Here is a 22,295-nt window from a genome sequence, read left to right on the forward strand (position 1 = left end):
TCCAGGCTTTCCCCTCCATCTCCTACTGCCACACACAACTACTTTAAGGCATCAGGTTTTATTAAAACAAGCTGTAGTGTATTAGCAGGGTCATTTCAGACTAAGCCCATAACTAATATGAGAATTGAAACACAGCAACAAAACCAATTGTGTGGGGCTCCACGTCAAGACTTGCACCAGAACTGTCACAGTATTGCAAAATCAGCAACAACAAATGGAGGTCAATTCTAGGTGAAGCTTAAGTTCCAAGCACCCCCAGCTCTCTACTCCCCCAGCAAGGGAGCTGATCTGCCTCATGTTGCTCCAAGGGAGCCATTTCCACCACAGAGTCCTCCTGAACATTAAAGAATTAAGCAGAGAAGCACTGTGTTACCTGTCAGGCTCCCTGGAGAAACACACAGCAATTCTGTACCTGCACTTCCCAAACCCCAGGGGATGGAACAGCCTGCTGGGAGCTGAACGCCCCTGAAATCACCCTTAACACAAACCAAGTTAAGGTAAAGGCAAATAAAAATATTTATTTACAAAATATAAAAACAGACAACATAGTTACAGGCATTTACAAAGGTACACACAACAGAAAGGAAAGGAAGTTATGTTAAATATATTTACTGCAATGAAACTGGGAAGGACATTCTGCACAAACATCTCAGGGTTTTACTGGAGCAGGAGAGCCCACAGTGCAGCTCCCTCCTGCGCTGAGGGAACAAGGAACTGGGTGCCCAACCATCAAATTCTGAGGGATTCCACGAAAAAGCTGGCTAAGTTACATCCTCTGTGCTTTTGGTGTTGTGGAAGAGCCAGAAGAAAATTCCTTCTGTGCCTCAGGGAGTGAACTGACCAGTATCAGAAAGGTTTTGAGAAACAAAATGCACCAAGCGCTGAGATGGCTTTGTCAGAAATTGATGGGGAGGCTTTGGGGTTTGGCTTTGGAAGGTGTGAGAACAAGGCTGCCAGTGCACTGAGGCAACACACACTTAAAAATAGTAACATCTCTCTTAAATATTTAATTTACTTACTTACAACAGCCCCCAAAAATGTTCTTTAGAAGAAATTTCAAGGGGAAAAACACTTGCTTTGGTTTTCTTAGTTTATTATCCATACAATTAGATTCTCCTTTGGAAGGCCACGTGCAAGACAGCCATTGGAGAAAATACGACTGGAAAGTTAAAAAAATCAATACATCCAGAGGAAGCGACTTACAATTTTTAATGGATTACATTCCAGTGTGATGTTCTTGTTCTAAGACTGGCGGGACAATTTTAATCAGAGCTACATACATTATTGTGCAAATCAAGGTATTATTAATTAACCCCTGCAGGAAACTGAACGAGGAAGTTTTTTCATCTTCCAGCTACAGTTTAAATTCTGTTGAGACCAAGAAGCCACCAGCTGCCAGAAGCAGGATGGGTACAGGCTGCTTTCACCACTGCCCATGTGAGCATCCCCATTTGCAGAGCTCAGCTCCTCAGCTTAGTGCAGTGTTAGGCACGACCTTTTTAAGTGCCTTTTTTGTTTTCCCAGACTGTGATTTGGTACCAGACTGCCCAGGTGATGGTTTTGGTTTTCTTATATGATATGCTCTCCTTGCCTTCCTTACCTCAATGGCTGGCTTGGGGAAAACATCGTCCTTGCCGTCGTCTTTGCCGTTTTTGTCCACGGGAACCCACTCTCCATACACACTGTCTGCCTCCTTCTTCCTATGCTGAGACCCAGAGGAAACAGGGAATTCCTTGGACAGGCTGACCTGGTTTTTTGGTTGGGGTGGTGGTGCTGGTTTTATGCTGGGAGTCTGAAAGAAATAAAATGAGAAAAAGTTCAGGCTTGAAAACACCCAAGAGTTATGAGGTGGTTTTGTTGCAAACACCTGGGATTTGGTTTTTACAGAACAAAACGAGTAAGAAGCCTTTATAATTAATCATTTTGGCACAGCCCTAAAAACACACAAGTGACCTACAAATTGTGCTATCAGAGAAGATGAAAAAGCCCTAAAAACAACTTCAGCAGCCCAAAATCCCTGACCCTCCTCTCCCAGCTGGCCCCATTCACACTGAGAACAACCTCCACCTGCCACAAAGGTACTTTGAATGGAAAGCTCCAAGGAAAAAATCCTGGGCAGCAAAACATTGCCTGTGATCAAAAGCTGCCCATGAGTGGAGAGAAAACAGCTCTCAGCATTTGGGTTTCTAATTGTGGCATATTTTTAGCAGCAGCCTGAGTCCCCGAGCAGACGATGTCTATGGCCTTGTTTTGCTTGGTGCTGTTAATGCATTAAAAACCTGCAGAAATCCCTGCCGGGTTCCCTTCCAAGAGGTAAACACAACTGGCAGCACTGGATAATATTGGATAAACTCCTAGGAATACAGATAGGAATGGTTTTAGGAGAGAGAAAGAAGGGTCAAAAACAAGACCAAGAGGCAGAGCAGCCCATAACAACTACAGAGCATTCATTCCTCCTCGGAGCCTGGCAGAATTCCAAGGTTTCTGGAGTTTCCTTGTAGCCTTTTCTAACAACATAATATAAAATCTAAATCCATTTCTACCTTACACCTTACCTAAATGTGCACTAATGCTTATTTTGTGTACAGCACAAGCCATACCTATTAATACACAAAACCAGGAATGTTATTTCTGGTTTTGCTGAGCATATTAAAGCTTTTTTAGTGCTTTATATCCTGCAAAATCAGAACAGACCTTCATGGGCACAACCCCCCACCCCAAATAAAACCCACCCACCACCCCAAAAAAACCCAAACCCCAACTAAATTTAAACAAATTCTAATCCATGCTTCAAAGCATTTGATTTCCAGATGCATTTGAAAAAACACTCAAAATTTTACCAATTACCAAAGCTGGATTATCAATTTAATCTTGAAGGAATTGGGAGTGTTCCTTTAAATTGATTAAAAAATACTGCCAGTTCCACCAAGATTATCAACCCTTGATAAATTTCTATAGAATTACTTGCATTATTTAAAAAGAACCAGGATTGAAAGCATTGAAAATGTAAGTAGCACTCACACTTAAATTGAAGAAAATAGGTTTGGGTTCACTCAGCTTAAAAGGATGGTTATAGAAAGGACGTTCTTCCTCCTCTTCATCAGAAACGTGAGGCTTGTTCACTATCACATCATCAGTGCTCTGAGCAATCTTCTTGCATTTCTGAAAAATAAACCAGAGGGAAATGTCAGCTCTGAGCAAACCTGAACTTTCAACCCAAACTCACAAAGCACATTTTTATCAAAAGAAGTGGTTTTCTTTACCAAACCAGGAATGGAAAATCTTTTAGCAACAGCACCAATAGGTGTACTTTGGATATTCGACACAAATTACCCAACACCACCATGGCTTTGCCAGGCACTCCTTGGTTACTGACTCAGCTCTCTGGCAGAGCAGGGGCCCTGTCACAAGTGATGGCTCCAAGAGAGCTCAGATTCTTCTGGAATGCTGGGGAGTGTGGTGTGGGTCAGCCATGCAAGCCACCTCCATCTGCTGTGCAACAGAACTAAAACACAGAGGGGATACCACAGTCAAACTGGGAGGAGCCTCCAAGGGGGGAAAAGAAAAGAGAGGAAGAAAAGGACCAAAGACAAAAGGACTTCCTCAAGGGGCCAGAATTTTACAGTTAAAATGTCTCTACTTATTTCCTACCACCTGCACTGCTTCTGTGGACAATTTCGAGTCAAAAGAACAGAAACATGACTCAACAGACCTCCAAGGTTGGAAAGGGAAGGGAAGTGCAGATGTGGGGCCTGCAGATTAGCACAAGCTATGCTGGATCTTGGTCAGGGTACGTGAAAAACCACCCAGGATGTCACCACAGGGCTCCTGCACCAACTCAGCTCTTGCTCAGAACTTCTGCACCCCCAGCCTAGGGAACAACTGCAGATTATCTCTCAGCACCTGACATTGCTTCATCTCAGATTATTTCTGTAAACACAATTTCAGAACTGTCACGCTTATGATGCAATTAAAAAACAAAAATTAAGGCACTTTTCTATTCCAGATTTTCTCCATTCTGAGGGAAGTCCAAGGCCAGGCTGAACGGGGCTTGGAGCAACCTGGGATAGAGGAAGGTGCTCCTGCTCATGGCAGGGGGTGGGACAGGCTGAGCTTTGAAGTTCCTTCCAACTCAAACCATAACTAACACCACCAGAACAAAAAAATCAGGAGTGAAAGCTTTGGATTTCACTGACAGGACTGCAGGACAACCACCAATTTGTACAAAAGGAAAAAAAAATAAGCAAAAGCAAAATAATTTGATTTCATGCATTTCCACAGAATTCCAATCTACCAGTTTTGATGACTTTAAAAAAACCTGTGAGGAGAGTAAGGGCTCAAAGGGGTGCTCAGGCCTTGGCAGGGGCTGCCCAGGGAGCTTTGGAGTGCCCATCCCTGCAGGTGTCCCCTGGAGGTGGCACTCAGAGCTCTGGGCTGGGGACAAGGTGGGCATGGGGCACAGCTGGCACTCCATGGGCTGGGAGGGCTGCTCCAGCCCCCGGGATTTGGGGATTCTGAACATGAGGCAGCTCCCAGGTGACAGCAGCACACAGGGACAACCTGCCACAAGTCACCAACCCCAGTGTGGTCATTTCCAGGCTTGATGCTGCTGTTCTGCCTCACCTCAGTGAGCTCCTTCAGGGTGTCCCTCGAGGACTTCTGGTTGGCTTTGTCATCCTTCTTCTGGGACAGCAGAGGCATCAGGCTCGGGGGTAAGGGCACGCCAGACTTCGCGCACATGGCGGCTGCGTTGGCTTTGGCGATCTCAAGCAGCTGGGCCTTGTCTAAAAAGATTTGTGGTTTTTTTTTTTTTTTACAGAGAAGTCATTATTATTATAGATTCTTGTTTGAATAACGAAGAAATGTTTCTGGCAAACTAAACAAGGTTTTACCCACACTGTGCATTTTTAATGTTCTGTGAAAATAACTGGAATTGTACCGAGCTGCTCTAGACTGTGCAGAAGGCAAGTGAAACTGCAAATGTAACCCAGCAGTCCCACAGCAGCCCCAAGTACAACATCCTCCAACCACCCCAGTTCTGATGTCTCTTACTTCACTGATTCATTCCTGTTTAGGCAATACTGAGTCCTTCCTTCCAGAGTTTCCTCATTATCTACCTCTGAAAAGCTCTCAAAGCTCTGGAGGAAGTCTCATCTCCCCAGATGTAGCCCAAAAGCTACTTACAACCACCAAACAGAAAAACAAGCTCTGAGTAAGTAAAACATGCTCTTGCTTAAAACACAATTAGGTGCAAAACTGTTAACAGAGCAGTACTTTGCTTTAATAAGAAGAAAAAGGACAGCCCTAACACAGAAATAGCAAATGAAATTAAATTAAGCCTTCTGCCAGTTTGCAAGTAACTCCCTAACTGGAAGGCTTCCATGGCAACTCTGAGGCAGGACTGGGAAGTTCAGAACCTCAAGTCCACCACAGGTTTCCTCAGACACTGTACAAGGGGTGATCTCCCAGTTCAAATCTTCTTTCCCCTTATTAACTCATTACCCAAGAAACAACACAGCCTCTCTTCCTCCAAGCACAGAGGAAAGATGCAGCTGTTGAGATTTTATTTTATTTTCCGACCTGCCGGGTCTGGGAGTATTTTCACAAACAAGTCTCTCTTTCCTTTAAGTTCTTACCATGGGAAAGAGGCAAGACAGAGTTCTGGGAACAGCTGACAACAGAGCTTGGGACTCTCCAACTGGCACCTGAATGACCTTTGTTCTCAGGAGCAGAAATTCTAAATTTTCTTACATACAAGTACTTGAAGTACTTGGCCTTTACTGTTATTCAGAATGGTCCTGGAGGCTGCAACAGGCTACCTTTGTACAACAGCTTTAGAACCAAGGTAAAACTGGCTCTAAAGAGGCTTTCATTCAAATGCTCAGCACTGATTCCTCTCCAACATAAAACCTCCTGCTGGAAGTCACCGCCTGAAACCAACGCACAGAGTGACTTCTAAGAGATCCCTTATGAATGCTCCAGAGCTAAATCAGACAATGCAAGTCCACCCACTACCACCTCAGCACGGACCACTGAAAATAAAGCACTCACTTACCCAGGTCTGTAAGACGTTTTGGTGATCTGCTGGAGAACTCCGAGGACCTGGACCTGCGCCGGTCGGGGGACCTGCTGTAGCGCCTTCTCCCCGAGGACCGCGAGCGCCGCAGCCGGATCGGGGACCTGCTGGAGCTCCGTCTCCTTCCCCTGGACCGCGACCGCCTCTGGCGAAGAGGGGTCCGACTCCTGCTCCGCAATCGGAGTGATATCCTGCGGTCTCTGGAGTCGGATCTTCTCCTTCTCCTGTCAGTAGATCTCGATCTGTTTCTCTGAGACCTCTTGCGCCTGTCTCTGGACAAGGAGCGCCGCCTTCGCGATGCCGACCTTGACCTGCTTCTCCTCCTGTGCCTGGAACGTGACAACGAGCTGGAGCGAGACCTGGATCCTCTTCTCCGCGTGGCTGACCTGGAGCGATTCCGTCTGGAGCGCGAGTCTGCGTCGTATCTCTTGGACCTACGCTGGGAGGACCTGGAGCGCCGGCTTCTGGACCTGCGTGATGACTCTTTGTCTGCTGCTTTCTCCACGGACTTGGACTGGCTCCTCTGGCGAGCAGTGGACCTGGAGCGTCTCCGCCTGGACCTGCGGGAGGACTCCTTGTCTGCTGTTTTCTCTACAGATGTTGACTGGCTCCTCTGGCGAGCTGTGGACCTGGAGCGTCTCCGTCTGTACCTCCGCACGGATTCCTTGTCTGTTTTTTCCACAGATGTGGATCGACTCTTCTGGCGAGCAGGAGACTTTGAGTGTCTGCTTACAGATCTCTGTGGAGACTCCTTGTCAGATGCTTTATCAACAGATTTGGATCTGGATTTTTCACGCTCGGAAGACTCAGAACGTCTACTTTCAGGGACAAAGGAAGAGTCCTGTTCCTCTGACTGCTCAAGAGGCATGGAATCCTGCTTTTCCTCATCTGCCAAAGAGGGTTCTGCATCCTCTCCCTCCTCTTCACCACTGGAAGACTCTGACTCATGCTCATCTGACGATGTGGACTCTCTTTGTTCAGCCGTCAAGGAGGGCTCTGCATCCTCTCCTTCCTCTTCAGCAGTGGTAGACCTCGATTCAGCCCCATCAGGGGATGCAGAACGTCTGTGTTCAGCTGTCAGAGGTTCCACATCCTCAGCTTCTTCACCAGCAGTAGACCTTGACTCTTGCTCATCTGATGAGGTGGAATCTCTCTGTTCAGCTGCTGAGGAGCGTTCCACATCCTCTGCATCTTCACCACCAGTAGACCTTGACTCCTGTTCATCTGAAGATGTGGAGTGTCTACGCTCGGCTGTCAAAGAGAGCTCCTGGTCCTCTGCTTCCTCACCAACGGTTGACCGTGACTCACGTCCATCGGGAGACACAGAGCGATGCTCAGCTGTCACATCCTCTGTTTCTTCATCGGCTGAAGACCTCGACTCATGGTCATCAGAAGATGTGGAGTGTCTACGTTCAGCTGTCAAGGAGGGCTCCACATCTTCTACATCTTCCCCAGCAGCAGACCTCGACTCACGGTCATCAGAGGATATGGAATCTCTTCTTTCAGCTGCCAAGGAGGTCTCTGCATCCTCTGCCTCTTCTCCAGTGGTTGACCTTGACTCGTGCTCATCAGAGGACTCAGAGCACCTACGTTCTGTTGTCAAAGGCTGCTCCAGATCCTCTGCTTCTTCACCAATGCTAGATCTTGACTCGTGCTCCTCAGGGGAAGTGGAACGCCTCTCCAGATCATCCATTTCTTCATCTGCAATGGACTTCTGGTCATGGCCCTCAGGGGATGGGGATCGTCTATGTTCAGAAGTCACAGAGGACTCCAGACCCTCCTCCTCCATGGGAGACCTCAGCTCGTGACCTTCCTGGTAGGAGGATGTGGAGTATCTACGCTCAGATCTCAAAGATGGCTCCAGATCCCCCGTTTCTTCACCAGGGCCCACACTGCAGTTATCAGGAGACACCGAGCGCCCTTCAGGCATTAAAGAAGGCATTGCATGATCCATTTTTTCAACAGGGGTGGAATTCAAGTCACTGTCATCAGGGGACATGGAGGCTCTATCATTCAGTGTCAAAGGTTCAGGACCATCTACTTTTTCAACAGTGGTGAATCTCAACTCCTGCCCATCAGGAGATGCTCCATGTTCATTTTCAGGTGTTGGAGAACGGTCCTGCTCATCTGCTTTCTGAAGAGAGGTGAAACTCACCTCCTGGCTCTCCAAAAAGAGATGGTCACGTTCAGCTGTCAAAGTAGAATCCACACCCTCTGCTTCCTCAGCACGCGCCAGTCTTGACTCGTACTCTTCAGGTGGCAGAGCATGTTCAGATGTCAGAGAAGGTTCCTTGGCTAGTACTCTTTCAGCAGGGATGGACTGCAGCTCCTGACCTTCAGGAGTCATGGGACATTCACCTTCAGACAAGGACAACTCCTGCCCCTCTGTTTTTCCAGCAACAGCAGACTGCAACTCCTGGCTATCAGTGGATATTGAGCTGTCACTTTCAGATGCTTCAGAATGTTCCTCCAATTCTTCTTTTTCGACAGGACTGGATATCAAATGATGCCTTTTGGGGGACGCCTCGTACTCGTTTTCAGACAGCAAAGAACACTCCTGCACCTCTGGTTTTTCAGGGTAAGCACAGATCAGCTCCTGCCCCTTGGGAGATGCAGCGTATTGGTTGTCTGGGACCAGCACTGGCTCCTGCACTGCTGTGCTTTCAGTGGGGCCAGACTGCAGTATTTGGCCTTGATGGAAGATGGAATATTCACTGCCCGGTGTCAGAGAAGGTTCTTGCACCTCCTTCTCAGCAGGGCTGGCCGTCACCTGCTGGCCCTCAGGAGACTCACTGTATTCATTTTCAGGCAGCAGAGAACACTCCTGCACTTCTGGTTTTCCAGCCAAGGGCAATCTGTGATCTTTAGAAGATACAGCACTGTCAGGAACCACAGCCTCCTCCTGCATCTCTGCCTTCTCAGGAGAGCTGGACCTCAACTCCTGGCCCACCCAGGACACGGCATGTTCATTTTCAGACACCAGAGCAGGCTGTTGTACCTGTGTCTCTTCAGCAGAGGGTGACTGCAGGTCCCGGCTGTCGATGGACTCCAGACAGCTTTCTTCAGGCATCTGATAAAGCCTCCGCAGCTCTGTTTTTTCAGCAGGAGTTGATGTCAACTCCGGGCCATCAAGCCCTACTGTGTACTCATTTTCAGACACTTGAGAAAGCTCCTCAGCTCGTTCAAAAGTGGTGGATGCCAACTCATGACCATCAGAGGCAACAGAACACCTGCTTTCCCGTATCAGAAAGGGCTCCTGCACCTGCACTTCTTCACTGTAGGCAGAGCTGAGCTTGTAGCCATCAGGGGACACCAGGTGTTTCACTTCGGACGAATTCAGCATTTCTGCTTTCTCCGCAGGGACGGGTCTCAGCTCGTGACCGTCGGGCAACAGCACGATCCCACCTTCTGATGTCACAGCAGTCACTGGGGGCTGTAGTTTTTCAGGTGTGCCCACTGATTCACAGCCGTCAGCAGACACGGAGAAACCACTTTCCAGTGAGAGAGGAGGTTTCTGGATCTCCACTTTTTCAACTGCAGCAGATGTCAATTTATAGCCTTCAGGTAAGATGGAACACCGGAGCTCAGGTGCCGTTGACAGTTCTGCGCTTTCTGTTTGTTCAAAGGAATTGTACTTTGCTTTGAGGCCATCGTGGCATATGGGAATCCCACCTTTAGATATCACCAAAGATCCTGCACCGTCTATTTTTCCAGTTAGGTATCTCGATTCATGCATTTCCGAAGATCTGGAGCAGTCAACCTCAAGCACTTGTGGAAGTGTTGGACCATCTAAAGCTTTCTCAACAGATGATCGGGACTCACAAACTTCAAAAGAAGACACTGAAATGACGTCAGCAGACCCCTCAACAGAACCACACACAGATGTCAGGGAAACATCTGGAGTCTTGACTTTTTCAACAGATAAAAATCTCTGTTCATTTCCATGTGGTGACTTAAAGGACTCATCTACAGACAATGGATGTTCCTCTACTGGTGCAGCAAAGCTGGATCCTGATCCATGTCCATCAGGAGACACTAAGTGTCCACTGTCAGAAGCCAGAGAAGGCTCCTGCATCTGGCCTGAGTCACAGCCATCAGGGATCACAGGGCAGATCATTTCAGGTGGCAGGAAAGGCCTCTGAGCTTCCAGTGCTCCAGGGCTGTCAGCCAGCTGGGAAGACTCATGTTCAGGTACTTGCAGAACCTGTGAAAGCTCTTTGTGTTCACCAGGGATGTGCTGCGATTCATGACCATCAGAGAAGTTGGAAACCTCACCTTCGGCTAGGAGAGAAGATGACTGAATTTGCATGTCTCTTTTAAGTGCTGGAGGAAGCTCTGGACCTTCTACTTCTTTGAGAGGTGCAGTTCTGGACTCATCTTCATGGGATGCAGAGACATGAAATTCTGCTACTGAAGAAGTTTCTAGATCTCCCCTTTTTTCAACAGATGAGGCTCTTGACTTGGATGTGGAGTATGGAAGTTCAGGTGGCAATGAAGACTCCAGAGCTGTTGCTTTTTCAGTTGATCCATTTTCAGATGTCATAGACAGCTCTGAATCCTGTGTTTTTTCCACAGATGTGGATCTCAATTCCTGGTCATCTGGGGTTCTGGAGGTATCAAATTCAGATGCGGCAGGATGCTGCAGATCTGCTGTTTTTTCAACAGATGAGGAGTTTTCCTCAAGATTCTCTGAAGTTTTGGATAATCCACTTCCAAATGATGGCGGCAGCACTGGGCCGTTTACTCCATCAGACAAAGCTATTGATGTGGGACCATTAGAGGATTTATCTTCACTTCCAAAAGAAGATTGAGGAACATCTTTATCAAGACCTTTGGCTGACTCCTGAAGTTCAGAAGACTCCACATGCTTGCTACCGGACTTTGCTGAGGATAACTTATCTTTTTTTTCTACAGATTTGGACCTTGACTTAACACTGTCAGAGGACTTGGAACGTTTCCGTTTGGATTTTTTTGAAGACTCCTTGCGCTTTTTTTCGACAGACCTAGACCTAGACTTGTAACGTTCAGAAGATTTTGAGCGTCGACGCTTAGATTTTCGTGAGGATTCCTTCTTTTTTTCCACTGATTTGGATCTAGATTTGTAGCGGTCGGAGGACTTGGAGCGCTGACGTTTAGACTTCCGCGATGATTGCTTTCGATCCCTTTTTTCTACTGACCGGGATCGAGACTTGTAGCGATCCGAGGACTTCGAGCGCTGACGTTTGGACCTCCGTACAGATGCCTTACGACCTCTTTTCTCAACAGATCTTGACCTGGATTTTGAACGATCAGAGGAACCAGACCGATGTCTGAACCTCCAGGAGTATTCTTTGCCTCCTCCCTTTTCTGAAGACCTGGATCTAGATTTTGAACGGTCAGAGGACCTGGAATGTCTGCGGCGGGATCGCCAGGAGGACAACCTCTTTTCTGCTGACCGTGACTTAGACCTGTAGCGGTCGGATGACCTGGAACGTCTCCGCCCGGACCTTCGGGAGGACAGCCGCTTCTCCACTGACCTGGACTTGGATCTGTAGTTATCAGAAGACCTGGAACGTCTGCGCCCGGACCTTCGGGAGGACAACCGCTTCTCCACTGACCTGGACTTGGATCTGTAGCGGTCAGAAGACCTGGAACGTCTGCGCCCAGACCTTCGGGAGGACAGTCGCTTCTCCACTGACCGTGACTTAGACCTGTAGCGGTCAGATGACCTGGAACGTCTGCGCCCAGACCTTCGGGAGGACAATCGCTTTTCCACTGACCTGGACTTGGATCTGTAGCGGTCAGATGACCTGGAGCGTCTGCGTCTGGACCTTCGGGAGGACAGTCGCTTCTCCACTGACCTGGATTTAGACCTGTAGTGGTCAGACGACCTGGAACGTCTCCGTCTGGACAATCTCTTTTCTGCTGATCTGGATTTAGACCTGTAATGGTCAGATGACCTAGAACGTCTACGCCTGGACCGCCGGGAAGACATTCTTCTCTCTCTCTTCTCCACAGATCGGGACCTAGATTTGGAATGCTTTTTTCTGGAAACAGAATAGTTTCTGCTCCTAGAACGCGCTCTTTTAGAGGTCAAACGCCTGGAAGTAGAACGTGACCTTGATTTTTTCTTCCGCTTCCTAGACCTGGACTGAGACTTGGAACGGCTCCTTTTCTGTTTCTTTGAATCATGTTTTTTCTCACTGGTTCTATGACTACTTTTTTCAATAACATTCTCAAGTCTCATAAGAGTCTCCTTCATTCGTGCCGCCACATCAGGTTGCACATCGGATGTTTCCGAGTCTCTTTTCTCTGAGTCCTCTTCAGGAGTTGCTTCTTTGACATCCTCAGCCTCTGGAGTGTCTTCCAACTGGCCTTCCTCTATAAGTTCTGGACCTGCTTCTGCATCAGTCTCAGGTACTGGAGCTGCTTCCAAATCTTTTGTCTCTGTCTCCAACCCTCCTGCTGCTTCTCCATCTTTCAGCTCTCCATCAGTCCGAGGAGCTGTTTCCAAATCTTGTGTTTCTGCTACAGGAGTCTCTGCTGAAACTTTTTCCTCTGCTGCATGTGAAGAACTAAGAACTGTTTCTGCTACTAAAGGCTCAGATGTTTGAGTCTGCTCTGCATCTTCCTTCTCAATCACCATATCCTCCACCTGTTGACTCTGTACTCCTTCTACATATTGTATCTCGGCTGTCACTTCATGTTCCAGTGTGGTTTCCAGGCCTTTCACATCCCCTGGTTTTGGAACTGCTTCAGAAGATTTCATTTCAGAAGCACCCAAGATTTCTGGAATCTCTTCTGAATTCTTCCATTCTGCAGCAGGTTTTGCTTCTAGAACTACTTGAAGATCTTGCTGCTTTTCAGCATGCAAGTATTCTGGAACAGCTGCTGAAGCATCACCCATGGGTACCTCAAGCTCTTCACCTGTTTCAGAGCCTTTCACCTCTACTGCTGCAGACTCTTTCATGCTCTCCAACCACCTCATTCCTCCAGCCTCTGATGCTGGCTCCAGATAGTGTGCTTTCTCCATTCCTGAGAGCTCATTTCCTTGCATGCTGGTCCTCCTTGCTGCAATTTCATGTTCTACAGCAGATCCCTGAGTTTGCACATCTGGCAATTCTGTCAGTACTCCTGATGCCATACTGTTTTCTTCCACTCTGGGCAAAGACTCCAATACTGCTGCTGAATGACCTACTATTTGTTCCTGAATAGATTCTGAACTGGTTTCTGAAGTTCGCACAGTTTCTAGGATTGCTTCTCTGCTCCCTGTCTCTGCTTCTGGAACATGTTCCGAATCCTTTCTCTTCCTCAGCACCTCAGTTTGTGAGGGCCTTGTGTGTGTCATGATCTGCGACTGGGCAATGATGGAACTCTCTGTCTGGCTTGCATGGAGAGGTTCTCTCTCTGCTGTGGCTTGCCATGGCATCCCCCCTGCTGATGCCTCAGCCTCTCTGACTGGTTCCACGCTTTCACATGCAATCACAGGTTCAGGGGCCCTTTCTACAGCAGGAAGTCCTGGACTTGCAACAGTCCCACAATACATAGCTTCTTCTGAAGCTGTCACACCTTCTACTTGTAAGGACATTGAAGCTGTTGCAAAAGTTTTTGCTTCCACCACAGCTGCTGGTGTCAGGACTCCTCCTGGACCTTGTGTGTTTTCCTTCTGCAAAGACAGGGAAGGTGCCAAACCTCTCACTTGTGATTCACTCTCAGGTCTTGATTCTCTCAGCAATGAAGTACCTTCTGAATCCTTTGCTTGTGGACTCCTAAAACCCTCTGCCATCTGGACTTCTGGAGCTGTTTGGGGAACGAAGGTCTGTACAGCCGCTGTGGGTTCTGAAGCTGCTCCTAATCCTTTTGCCTCTGCAGCCACGTTCATACCCGTCAATCCTGCTGGAAGTGCAGATCCCTGGGTTCTGTCCACACTCCTTGTTTCTGCCAAGACTCCATGTTGTAGGAACATTCCTGATGCACTCAGTGCTGTTGCAGAACCAGTGATACCTTCCACACTTTTGCCTTGCAGACTGTCATGAGCTGCTCTGACATCTTTTGCTACAACACCCACAGGTTCCATGGTTGTTTCTAAAGCTTTCACACTTCCCATAGCTGGTTCCGTATCCTTAATTTTTGTAACAGCTCCAGGTCCTGGAGGTGTTTTGGCACTTATTTCCATGTGGGTCACAGGGGTGGCTGCAGATACTGTCAAAGGATGTTGCAAAGGTACACCTGCTTTCAGAACACTGGAAGCCTCCACAGGGCTGCCCTGCGTCATGTTCAAACTCCCAGATATAACTGAGGGCTGCAGGGATGGCTCTGAAGTTCTGCTCGCATCCCCCAGTTCCAAAGGTCTCTCCACACTTCTCACATTTCCCATGTGCAGAGATTTTTCGGTTGTTTCTGGAATTTTCACTTCTTGCCCAGCCACGGCCATGTGAGCTACAGTCACAGCACTTGGATGTGCCCAATTTGCAGGTGTAGGGGTTGGCGTCACACCACTTGCCAAGGACACGGGTTCTGGAGCTGTGTCCAACCCCTGTGCTGCCCTCTGAGACACAGACTGATGAGATGCTTCCGAGTAAGTCAACACCTCCATGGTCTCAGGCTCGAGAGCTGCATCCGAAGCTTTTACTTCCCCAATGCCTTGAGATTTCAGAGTGACTTCTGTACCTCCTAGTGCTCCTACTGAATCTTTCTGAATCTCCGATTTACTGACAATTCCAGATGGGATGCTAGACCAAGTAAAATTTCCAGTATCAACAACACTGGCATTAACAGCTACAGGATAAATATTTTCATGGGACTGTTGAATTTGTTCTTCACTAGTGCAAATTCTAGTTTGAGCTATACTAGTATTTTCTGCGATATTAGACTGGATGCTTTCTAAATTAAATGGAGGATTTGCTGCACACAAAGTCCCCTCCCCACTTCCAAGATTTTCTGCAGATTGCTGAGAATCAGTCACTGAATGAGAAACAAGTCCTAAAGCTTGATTATCAAGCCCTTCAGTTGGTTTTGAGCACAGCTCTGGCTGCACGTGGCCAGCCAGGTTTGCATCTGCAAGCACTCCATGCTGTACATTCAGTTGGGAGCTGGACTGCTCTGGCACCAAGAGAGGGGCCGGCTGCACGCCTGCAGGTTCCCCGGGACGTGCACTCAACTTGGATTCCTTTGGTTGCTTTTTATGCTTTTTCTCTTTCTTCCTTTTCTTCTTCTTTTTCTTCTTCTTCTTGCTTTTGTGCTTCTTGTTTTTCTTTGCTTTTTTCCTAGGAATTTCATCTTCACCAGTAGAGCTCCTTTTTGCAGACTGAGTACTATTTTTCACAGTATTTTTGTCTACATCTAGAAAAAACGACATTTACCTTGTAAACATTTGTAAGACTTCATATAAAAAATTCTTTCAGAGTAGATGCGAAGTACATGAACAGAGGTACAAAACAATTAAACTTGTAAACCATGCCCAATTCACTAAACTACCACACACAAGCAGCACACACTCCTCTTCCAGCTCTCTTTCCTTCCTCTCAGAGTTGTTTTAAGTAATAAAACAACACTTCTTTCAAAAAATTGCCCAAATCTTATTAGTCAGGACAGAGGTCCAGAGGGAACACAGCTCTTTCCGAGCAGTATCATAGTCATGGAATGGTTTAGGTTGGGAAGGACCTGAAAGCTCATCTTGTTCCACCCCCTGCCATGGCAGGGACACCTCCCACTGTCCCAGGCTGCTCCCAGCCCCAGTGTCCAACCTGGCCTTGGGCACTGCCAGGGATCCAGGGGCAGCCCCAGCTGCTCTGGGCACCCTGTGCCAGGGCCTGCCCATCCTCCTAGAAAGACTCTTCTCGTAATGCATGATCTAACCTTGTCCTATGGCAATGAAAAGCCATTCCCTTGAAGAAGGCAACAGAGTATGATTCTGGAAACCACCACCCTGTCAGCCTCACCTCCGTGCTGGGAAGATCATGGAACAGATCCTCCTAGAAGCTCTGCTAAGGCACATGGAGGACAGGCACGTGATTTGAAACAACCAGCACGGCTTCACAAAGGGAAAATCCTGTCTGACCTTCTGTGGTGGACTGACTACATCAGTGGCTAAGGGAAGAGCTGCAGATGGCATTTATCTGGACTTCTGTAATGTATTTGACCCAGTGCCCCCACAACATTCTTCTCTCCAAACTGGAATGAAGAATTTGGACAGGTGCAGTCAGGTGCATTAGCAGTTGTTTGGATGGTCACATCCAGAGGATAGAGGTCAAAAGCTCAGAGTCCTGATGGACATCAGTGACCAGTGGTGTCCCTCAGGAGTCCATATTGAGACCAGTGTTACTTAATAGCTTCATTAATGAATCAGTGTTATTAATAGCTTCATTAATGACAGAAGGATTAAGTGCACCCTCAGAAGGTTTGCAGGTGACACCTATAAAGGATGGGGCCATCCAGAGGGATCTGGACAAGCTCAAGAAGTGCCCCATGGGAATCTGCTGAGGTTTAACAAGGCCGGGGGCTGCACTTGAGTCAGGGCAACCCCTGGGATCAATCCAGGCTGGGATGAGCAGATGGAGCAGCCCTGGGAGAGATGGACCTGGACCTGCCCCAGCCCAGAGCCCCCCGTGCCCTGGGCTGAGCCCCAGCTGGGGATCAGGAGAGGGATTGGGATTGTGCCCCTGTGCCCCCAGAGGTGAGAGCCCACCTGCAGAGCTGCCCCAGCCCTGTCCCAGCCCAGGGAGGAGCTGGAGCTGCTGCAGAGAGCCCAGAGGAGGCTCCAGGATGAGCAGAGGGATGGAGCAGCTCTGCTGGGAGGAAAGGCTGGCACAGCTGGCATTGTTCAGCCTGGAGAGACTTCAGGTGACCCAACCATGACACTCCAGTACCCGGAAGTATAGTAAAGGTGATGGAAGACTACTGACAAGAGCCTGGAGTGACAGGACAAGAACAGTGGGTTCCAAATTAGGGAGAGTAGGGTTAGATTAGATCGTAGGAAAAAATTCTCCCCTGTGAGGGAGATGAGGCCCTGGCACAGGTTGCCTAGGGAAGCTGTCCCATCCCTGGAGGTGTTCAAGGCCAGGTTTGACAGGGTTCGGAATAACCTAGGATAGTGTGAGGTGTCCCTGCTCATGCCAGGGGGTTTGGAATCAGAGAATCTACAAGGTCCTCTTCCAACCCAAACCATTTTATGACTCCCTTGTGTCCTGTCCCTGCATCCCCTGGAAATTGTCTCTCTCCAGGTTTCCTGGGGCTCCTCCAGGCCCTGCAAGGCCACACTGAGCTCAGCCCAAAGCTTCTCCTGTGCAGGTGAACAATGCCAGCTGTGCCAGCCTTTCCTCCCAGCAGAGCTGCTCCATCCCTCTGCTCCTCCTGGAGCCTCCTCTGGGCTCTCTGCAGCAGCTCCAGCTCCTCCCTGGGCTGGGACAGGGCTGGGGCAGCTCTGCAAGTGGGCTCTCACCTGCAAGTGAGCAGGGTAGATGGGTTGGATGTCCCTCCACCCACATTCAGTGGGGCAGCACCTTCTAACAGGACGCTGGAGATGAGCTTTCAAACCCCCAATGCTGCACATGGAACATAAACAAAAATTCCCATTTTCCAAACAAATTACCAAAGTGGGGATTTATGCGACAAGACCTGACCAGCCACTCTCCCCTGCTGTGCTTTAACCCCTGAGTCCAGTGTTGCTGCTGTGTTAGAAATTCTATGTATATTTACTGACCGATTTACTCGCTAGGGTCTAACAAGTTTGGGAAAAGAGCATCTCTGTCCCCAATCCCAACCCCACTTTAAGGCACTGCAGGAGGAACAGCTCCTCCTGGGAAAGGCAGGACTGCAGCTACAAAGCTGCACGCTCCAGTGAGAGTGCTTGCTTCCAGCAGGAAAGTAACAAAATCAGATTAATCTGGGGACAAGCAAATCACTGATGGGGAAGGGAAAGAATGAGTCTGGGGTTTCCATCACCACCTTTTAATTCTGCACCTCACTTCCCTCTGGATTTAACCTTTGTTAGGTTCTTGCCCTTTTGGAGCCCTAGTGCCACGTTTTCAGGGGAAAGGCACTTTGTTAAAGGAACTTGCTGGGAATTCTGTGAAACATGAGCTGTGCATTGGAGTCTGCTTGCATGTTCCTTTCAATGATTCTATTTATACAGGTCAGGGCAGCAACACAGACCATCCAATTAGAATCTGTGATCCCAAAGCTCACTATTTTCCAGTCTCCAAAATCTTGCAAAAGCATTTGGTAATTGCAATACTGTTAAATGAATGTGACTTGGGATTCCACAAGTATACCAGGTATGTATTTAGGAGATAAGCGATTTAGAAATAGTTTTTGCACCAGCATTGCTGTGAATGCATTGAGTGAAGCAGAGTCAAATTTGTGGACAAAATGTCCCGCCCACAGCTGGAGAACTGTGTTCCTCAGTGGGTGAGCAACTGGCCCACGGGTTGGGCACCGATGGTTGACAGCGACTGGGGTGACATGGGGCTGACACCACTCTCTAGTGGGGATCTGCAGGGCTCCATTCTCAGCCCAGTTCACTAACGACCTGGACACAGGGCTCAAAGGGATAATTAGTCTGCTGAGGACACCAAATGGGGAGGAGCTGTTGACTCTCTTGAGGGCAGAGAAGCCCTGCAGAAAGACCTCAACAAATCAGAGAGACTGGCAATCCCCATCCGTGTGGAGTTTAACAGGGGCAGTGCTGGACTGGGCAACCCTGGCTGTGTGGATGGAGAGCAGCTGTGGGAAGGGCCCTGGGGGTCCTGGTCCATGGCCAGCTGGAGCTGAGTCAGCAGTGCCCTGGCAACCAGGAGGGACACGAGGATGGAGAAGGTCTGGAGGGGCCCCCCGAGGTCCCGGGGTCAGCTCAGCCTGGAGCAGCCTGAGGTCAGAGCTCCCCGGGGCTGCAGCTCCTCCCGAGGGCAGCGCAGGGACAGCTCCGATCTCTGCTCTGGGACAGGGACAGCACCCAGGGAGCGCCGGGGGCTGGGCCAGGGCACCTCAGGCTGGAGAGCAGGGAAAGGTTCTTCCCCAGAGGGGGCTGGCACTGCCCAGGCTCCCCAGGGAATGGGCACGGCCCCGAGGCTGCCAGAGCTCCAGGAGCCTTTGGACAGCGCTGCCAGGGATGCCCAGGTGGGGTTGTGGGGGTCTGGGCAGGGCAGGGCTGGCACTGGGGGATCCCTGGGGGTCCTGCCCAGCTCAGGACATTCTGGGATTCTATAAAATGAACTTTTTGCAAAGATAATTCATTAGATTCAGACAATCAGATAATGTCTTGTCCAACTCCTTTTTTCGAGAGGGACAGTGGGAACATTTGCCACAGGTAAGTTTATTAACTTCCAAGTTAACACCTCTCACTTCCTTATTACCATGTGACCTTGCCTCAGTCCTCCACACAAGAGTAAAACAAAAATAAGCAAACAAAAATAAAAAAATCACATCACCAAACAAAACCAACAAAAACCACCAACCAACCAAGAACCTACCCAAACCGCCCCATGTCAGCCTGAAGTGCTGCTCGTAGAGCATAAATTCAAAACTTGAAAATGCTCAAGGTACACAAACCACTGAGCAAAACAGCCCCAGAGCAATCCCAAACCCCTGCCAGCAGAATCTCTGAAATTAACACTTTTCTGTGCTGCCTCTGGAACTGTACTCACCCAGCACACGGCAGCAACCTGTGTCTGAACTCCCAAAAATGAGAAATGCAGGAATTACAGCCTTCATCAGCTCACCAACCCTCCACAGCCAGAATTTTACAGCAAGGACCAGTCCCACAAGAGGAGACACTCAGACGTGACTTTTTAGCCTTAAAAATCTAGTAATTTATTCAAGATCTGAGACTGGCACATGAAAATCCCTTTGCAAGCCTGCAATGCAAGTATCTACACTTTAAAACAGCAAATCATCTTTTGACTGAACAGTTCATCACAGATCTGTTTTGTAATAAATATTATTTCAAAATAATCTTGAAAACCAACCCAAAGCAGAAACTGCTTCATATCAGCATCAGCTTTGGCACCAAGAACAGTTCCGTGATCCCGGAGTAGATTTATATAAAATAATTCAGAATTTATGGACATATATACGTATACATATGGAAAATATTTATCTGTTTCAGCACTGGAAAGAAAAAAACTCCAACTTCTCCCCATAGCAATGCTTACATATAACCAGCCCAATTTTTAAATTATTTGTTTCTCTGACCAGTTCTGGATGTAAAATCACAGCAGAGAAAATACTTAACCAACTCACAGCAAACGCACAACTTGCCCGAGGAGCAGCTCCAGGAAGCACATTTTCATCTCTGTAAAACTGATTTGATTTCAGGCACAGTCACAGCCTTCTTACCAACAACAGATCTGCCAGAGGGAGTTTTATTACCTGGGTTGCACTGCAGCTCTGTCCCGAGGGCTCCGGAGAGCACTTCCTCTATTTTCTGCACTATCTGATCACTCTGACAACTCCCAGCAGCTCCAGAGGCTTCGGAGGGCCCGGCCTGCTCAGCTGGCATCGTGTCACCATTGGGCTGGCCTTCCACCTTTGCACTAGCCAAAAAAATAAATAATTTAAAAATAAAATCAATTTAATACAAGCGATTTTAAGCCATTTTTTATCATTCACACACATTTATTACACCCAGCTCTTCAGAGCAGTATTCCAGCCTCCTGAAAAAGGCGTGCTCTTAGGGAAAAGTCCGCCTTTGGATTAATCCTCACTTATTCAGCCCCCACACTCTGAGACTGCTGAAGCTGAGACGCAAAGGGAAAAAAAACACATTCTGGAATGTGCCACATCCCCCGTGCTCGTACGACCTTAGAGGGGTTTCCTCCCCAAAATAAATACACGCAATGCGCTCTCTTCCAGCTTTTCCTTGCTCTTTCCAAGGTTTTCCTTCTTTTACGAAATAAACTCGGCAAATTTAGCCGTAAATCAGACAAACCATACAGGCGCCTGCCCCGACGGGAGGACAGCACCGAAGCCGGGAAGAGAGCGGCTGGTCGCGTCCTCCCACCGTCTTCTCTCGGCCCCCGGGCCGTATTTCCCTCAGGGCGCCCGCACGGCCGCGACCCCCCCGGCCCCGCCATGTTGCCGCCGACACGACCCTCAGGCCGCGGCCCGTCTCTCTCCGCCCCGCGCCCTTCCCCGCCGCTCCCCACCGCCCCGTTACCCGCCGTGCTGCTGCTGCTGCTCCTCCTGGATCTCCCGGAATTTGCTGACCACAAAGGAGCGGAGGATCTGCTCGATATTCGTCGCCATGACACCCCCCCTTCCTTCCTGCCCCGACGCGAGGCCTCCAGCATCCCACAGTGCACCGCGGCCCCGGGCGCGCGCTGACGTCCCAGCCGTAAGCCCCCTCGCGATTGGCTGCGTTCGCTATAAGCGCTCTCGCCATTGGCCGAGGCGGCGTGTGGCTGCGAACGGCCGCTCTAGCGCGGCGCACAGGCCATAGAGCAGCGGCGGGTTCCGGCGGGGGGGGGGGGATGGGGAGGAAGGTCTCGTGTCCCCTCAGCCGCCGCCGCCATGTTGTGGCGCTCCCGCCGCCCCCCCGCGCTCCGCGCCGGCCGCCACCGCCACCGGCAAAGCCGCCCCGAGCGTGTCCCCGTGCCCCGGTGAAAGCATTAAACCCGTCCCCCGGCGCTCCGCGCCCGCACCGCCGCCTCGCGCAGACCCCTGCCCCACACAGACACGACACACCGCCCCGCCGCCGCCGCCGCCGGCGGCCCCTCTCGCGCCCCGTACGCCGAGTCCGAGCCCCCGCGGCCCCGCGGAGGGCAGGAAAAGGCACCGCGGCGGCCGCGACCGCCGGTCCCGTCCCCCGCGCTCCCGCACAGCCTTCCCCGGCGCCGCTGCAGTCCCCGCGGCGGCCGCTGCTTACCCGGCCGAGGCCATGGCGGGCTGAGGCGCGGCGCCGGCGGGTGCGATCGGGAGAGATTCCATCGGTGCCCATGGAGCGGGGCCGAGCCCCGCGTGTGCTCCGGGCGGGCGGCGGCTCTCAGGGGGCTCTGCCCGCACCCGGGCGGTGCTGCTGCCGCCGCTGCTGCCGCTGCTGCTGCTGCTGCATCACCACGGGGCCCTCAGCCCCGGCTCCATGCGAGAGGCGCCCGCCCGCGCTCCCTCCCTCCCCCTCCGCCCGGCGGTGACACGCACATGTGCTCCGGGGGCTGGCAGCGGGGCCGCGAAAATTAAAGGAACAAAGGGGGGAAACCGAAGGGAGGGGGATAAATAAAGGGCGCCTTTTGCCCGCCTGGGGAAG

The 22,295-nt window shown here is 49.8% G+C and overlaps 1 protein-coding gene across 4 annotated transcripts in view; it reads right to left on the reverse strand.

The window, feature by feature from the left end:
- Nucleotides 1–22,084, reverse strand: part of SON (SON DNA and RNA binding protein) — a 37,397-nt gene extending 15,313 nt beyond the window's left edge. For 3 of the 4 annotated variants that reach the window (XM_068179474.1, XM_068179472.1, XM_068179475.1), the window contains exons 1-6: nucleotides 21,210–21,367; nucleotides 20,423–20,586; nucleotides 6,056–15,397; nucleotides 4,624–4,784; nucleotides 3,022–3,162; nucleotides 1,601–1,792 (exon numbers count right to left, since the gene is read on the reverse strand). In XM_068179474.1, coding sequence (XP_068035575.1) covers nucleotides 1,601–1,792; nucleotides 3,022–3,162; nucleotides 4,624–4,784; nucleotides 6,056–15,397; nucleotides 20,423–20,586; nucleotides 21,210–21,298 — 10,089 coding nt within the window. In that variant the 5' untranslated portion in view covers nucleotides 21,299–21,367. Of the gene's footprint in view, nucleotides 1–1,600; nucleotides 1,793–3,021; nucleotides 3,163–4,623; nucleotides 4,785–6,055; nucleotides 15,398–20,422; nucleotides 20,587–21,209; nucleotides 21,368–21,917 lie in introns of those variants that run through there. The other variant, XM_068179473.1, reaches the window with a different exon arrangement.
- Nucleotides 22,085–22,295: the final 211 nt, after the last annotated feature.

This window comes from Anomalospiza imberbis, chromosome 2 (assembly GCF_031753505.1).
Source record: "Anomalospiza imberbis isolate Cuckoo-Finch-1a 21T00152 chromosome 2, ASM3175350v1, whole genome shotgun sequence".
Lineage (NCBI taxonomy): Eukaryota > Metazoa > Chordata > Aves > Passeriformes > Viduidae > Anomalospiza > Anomalospiza imberbis.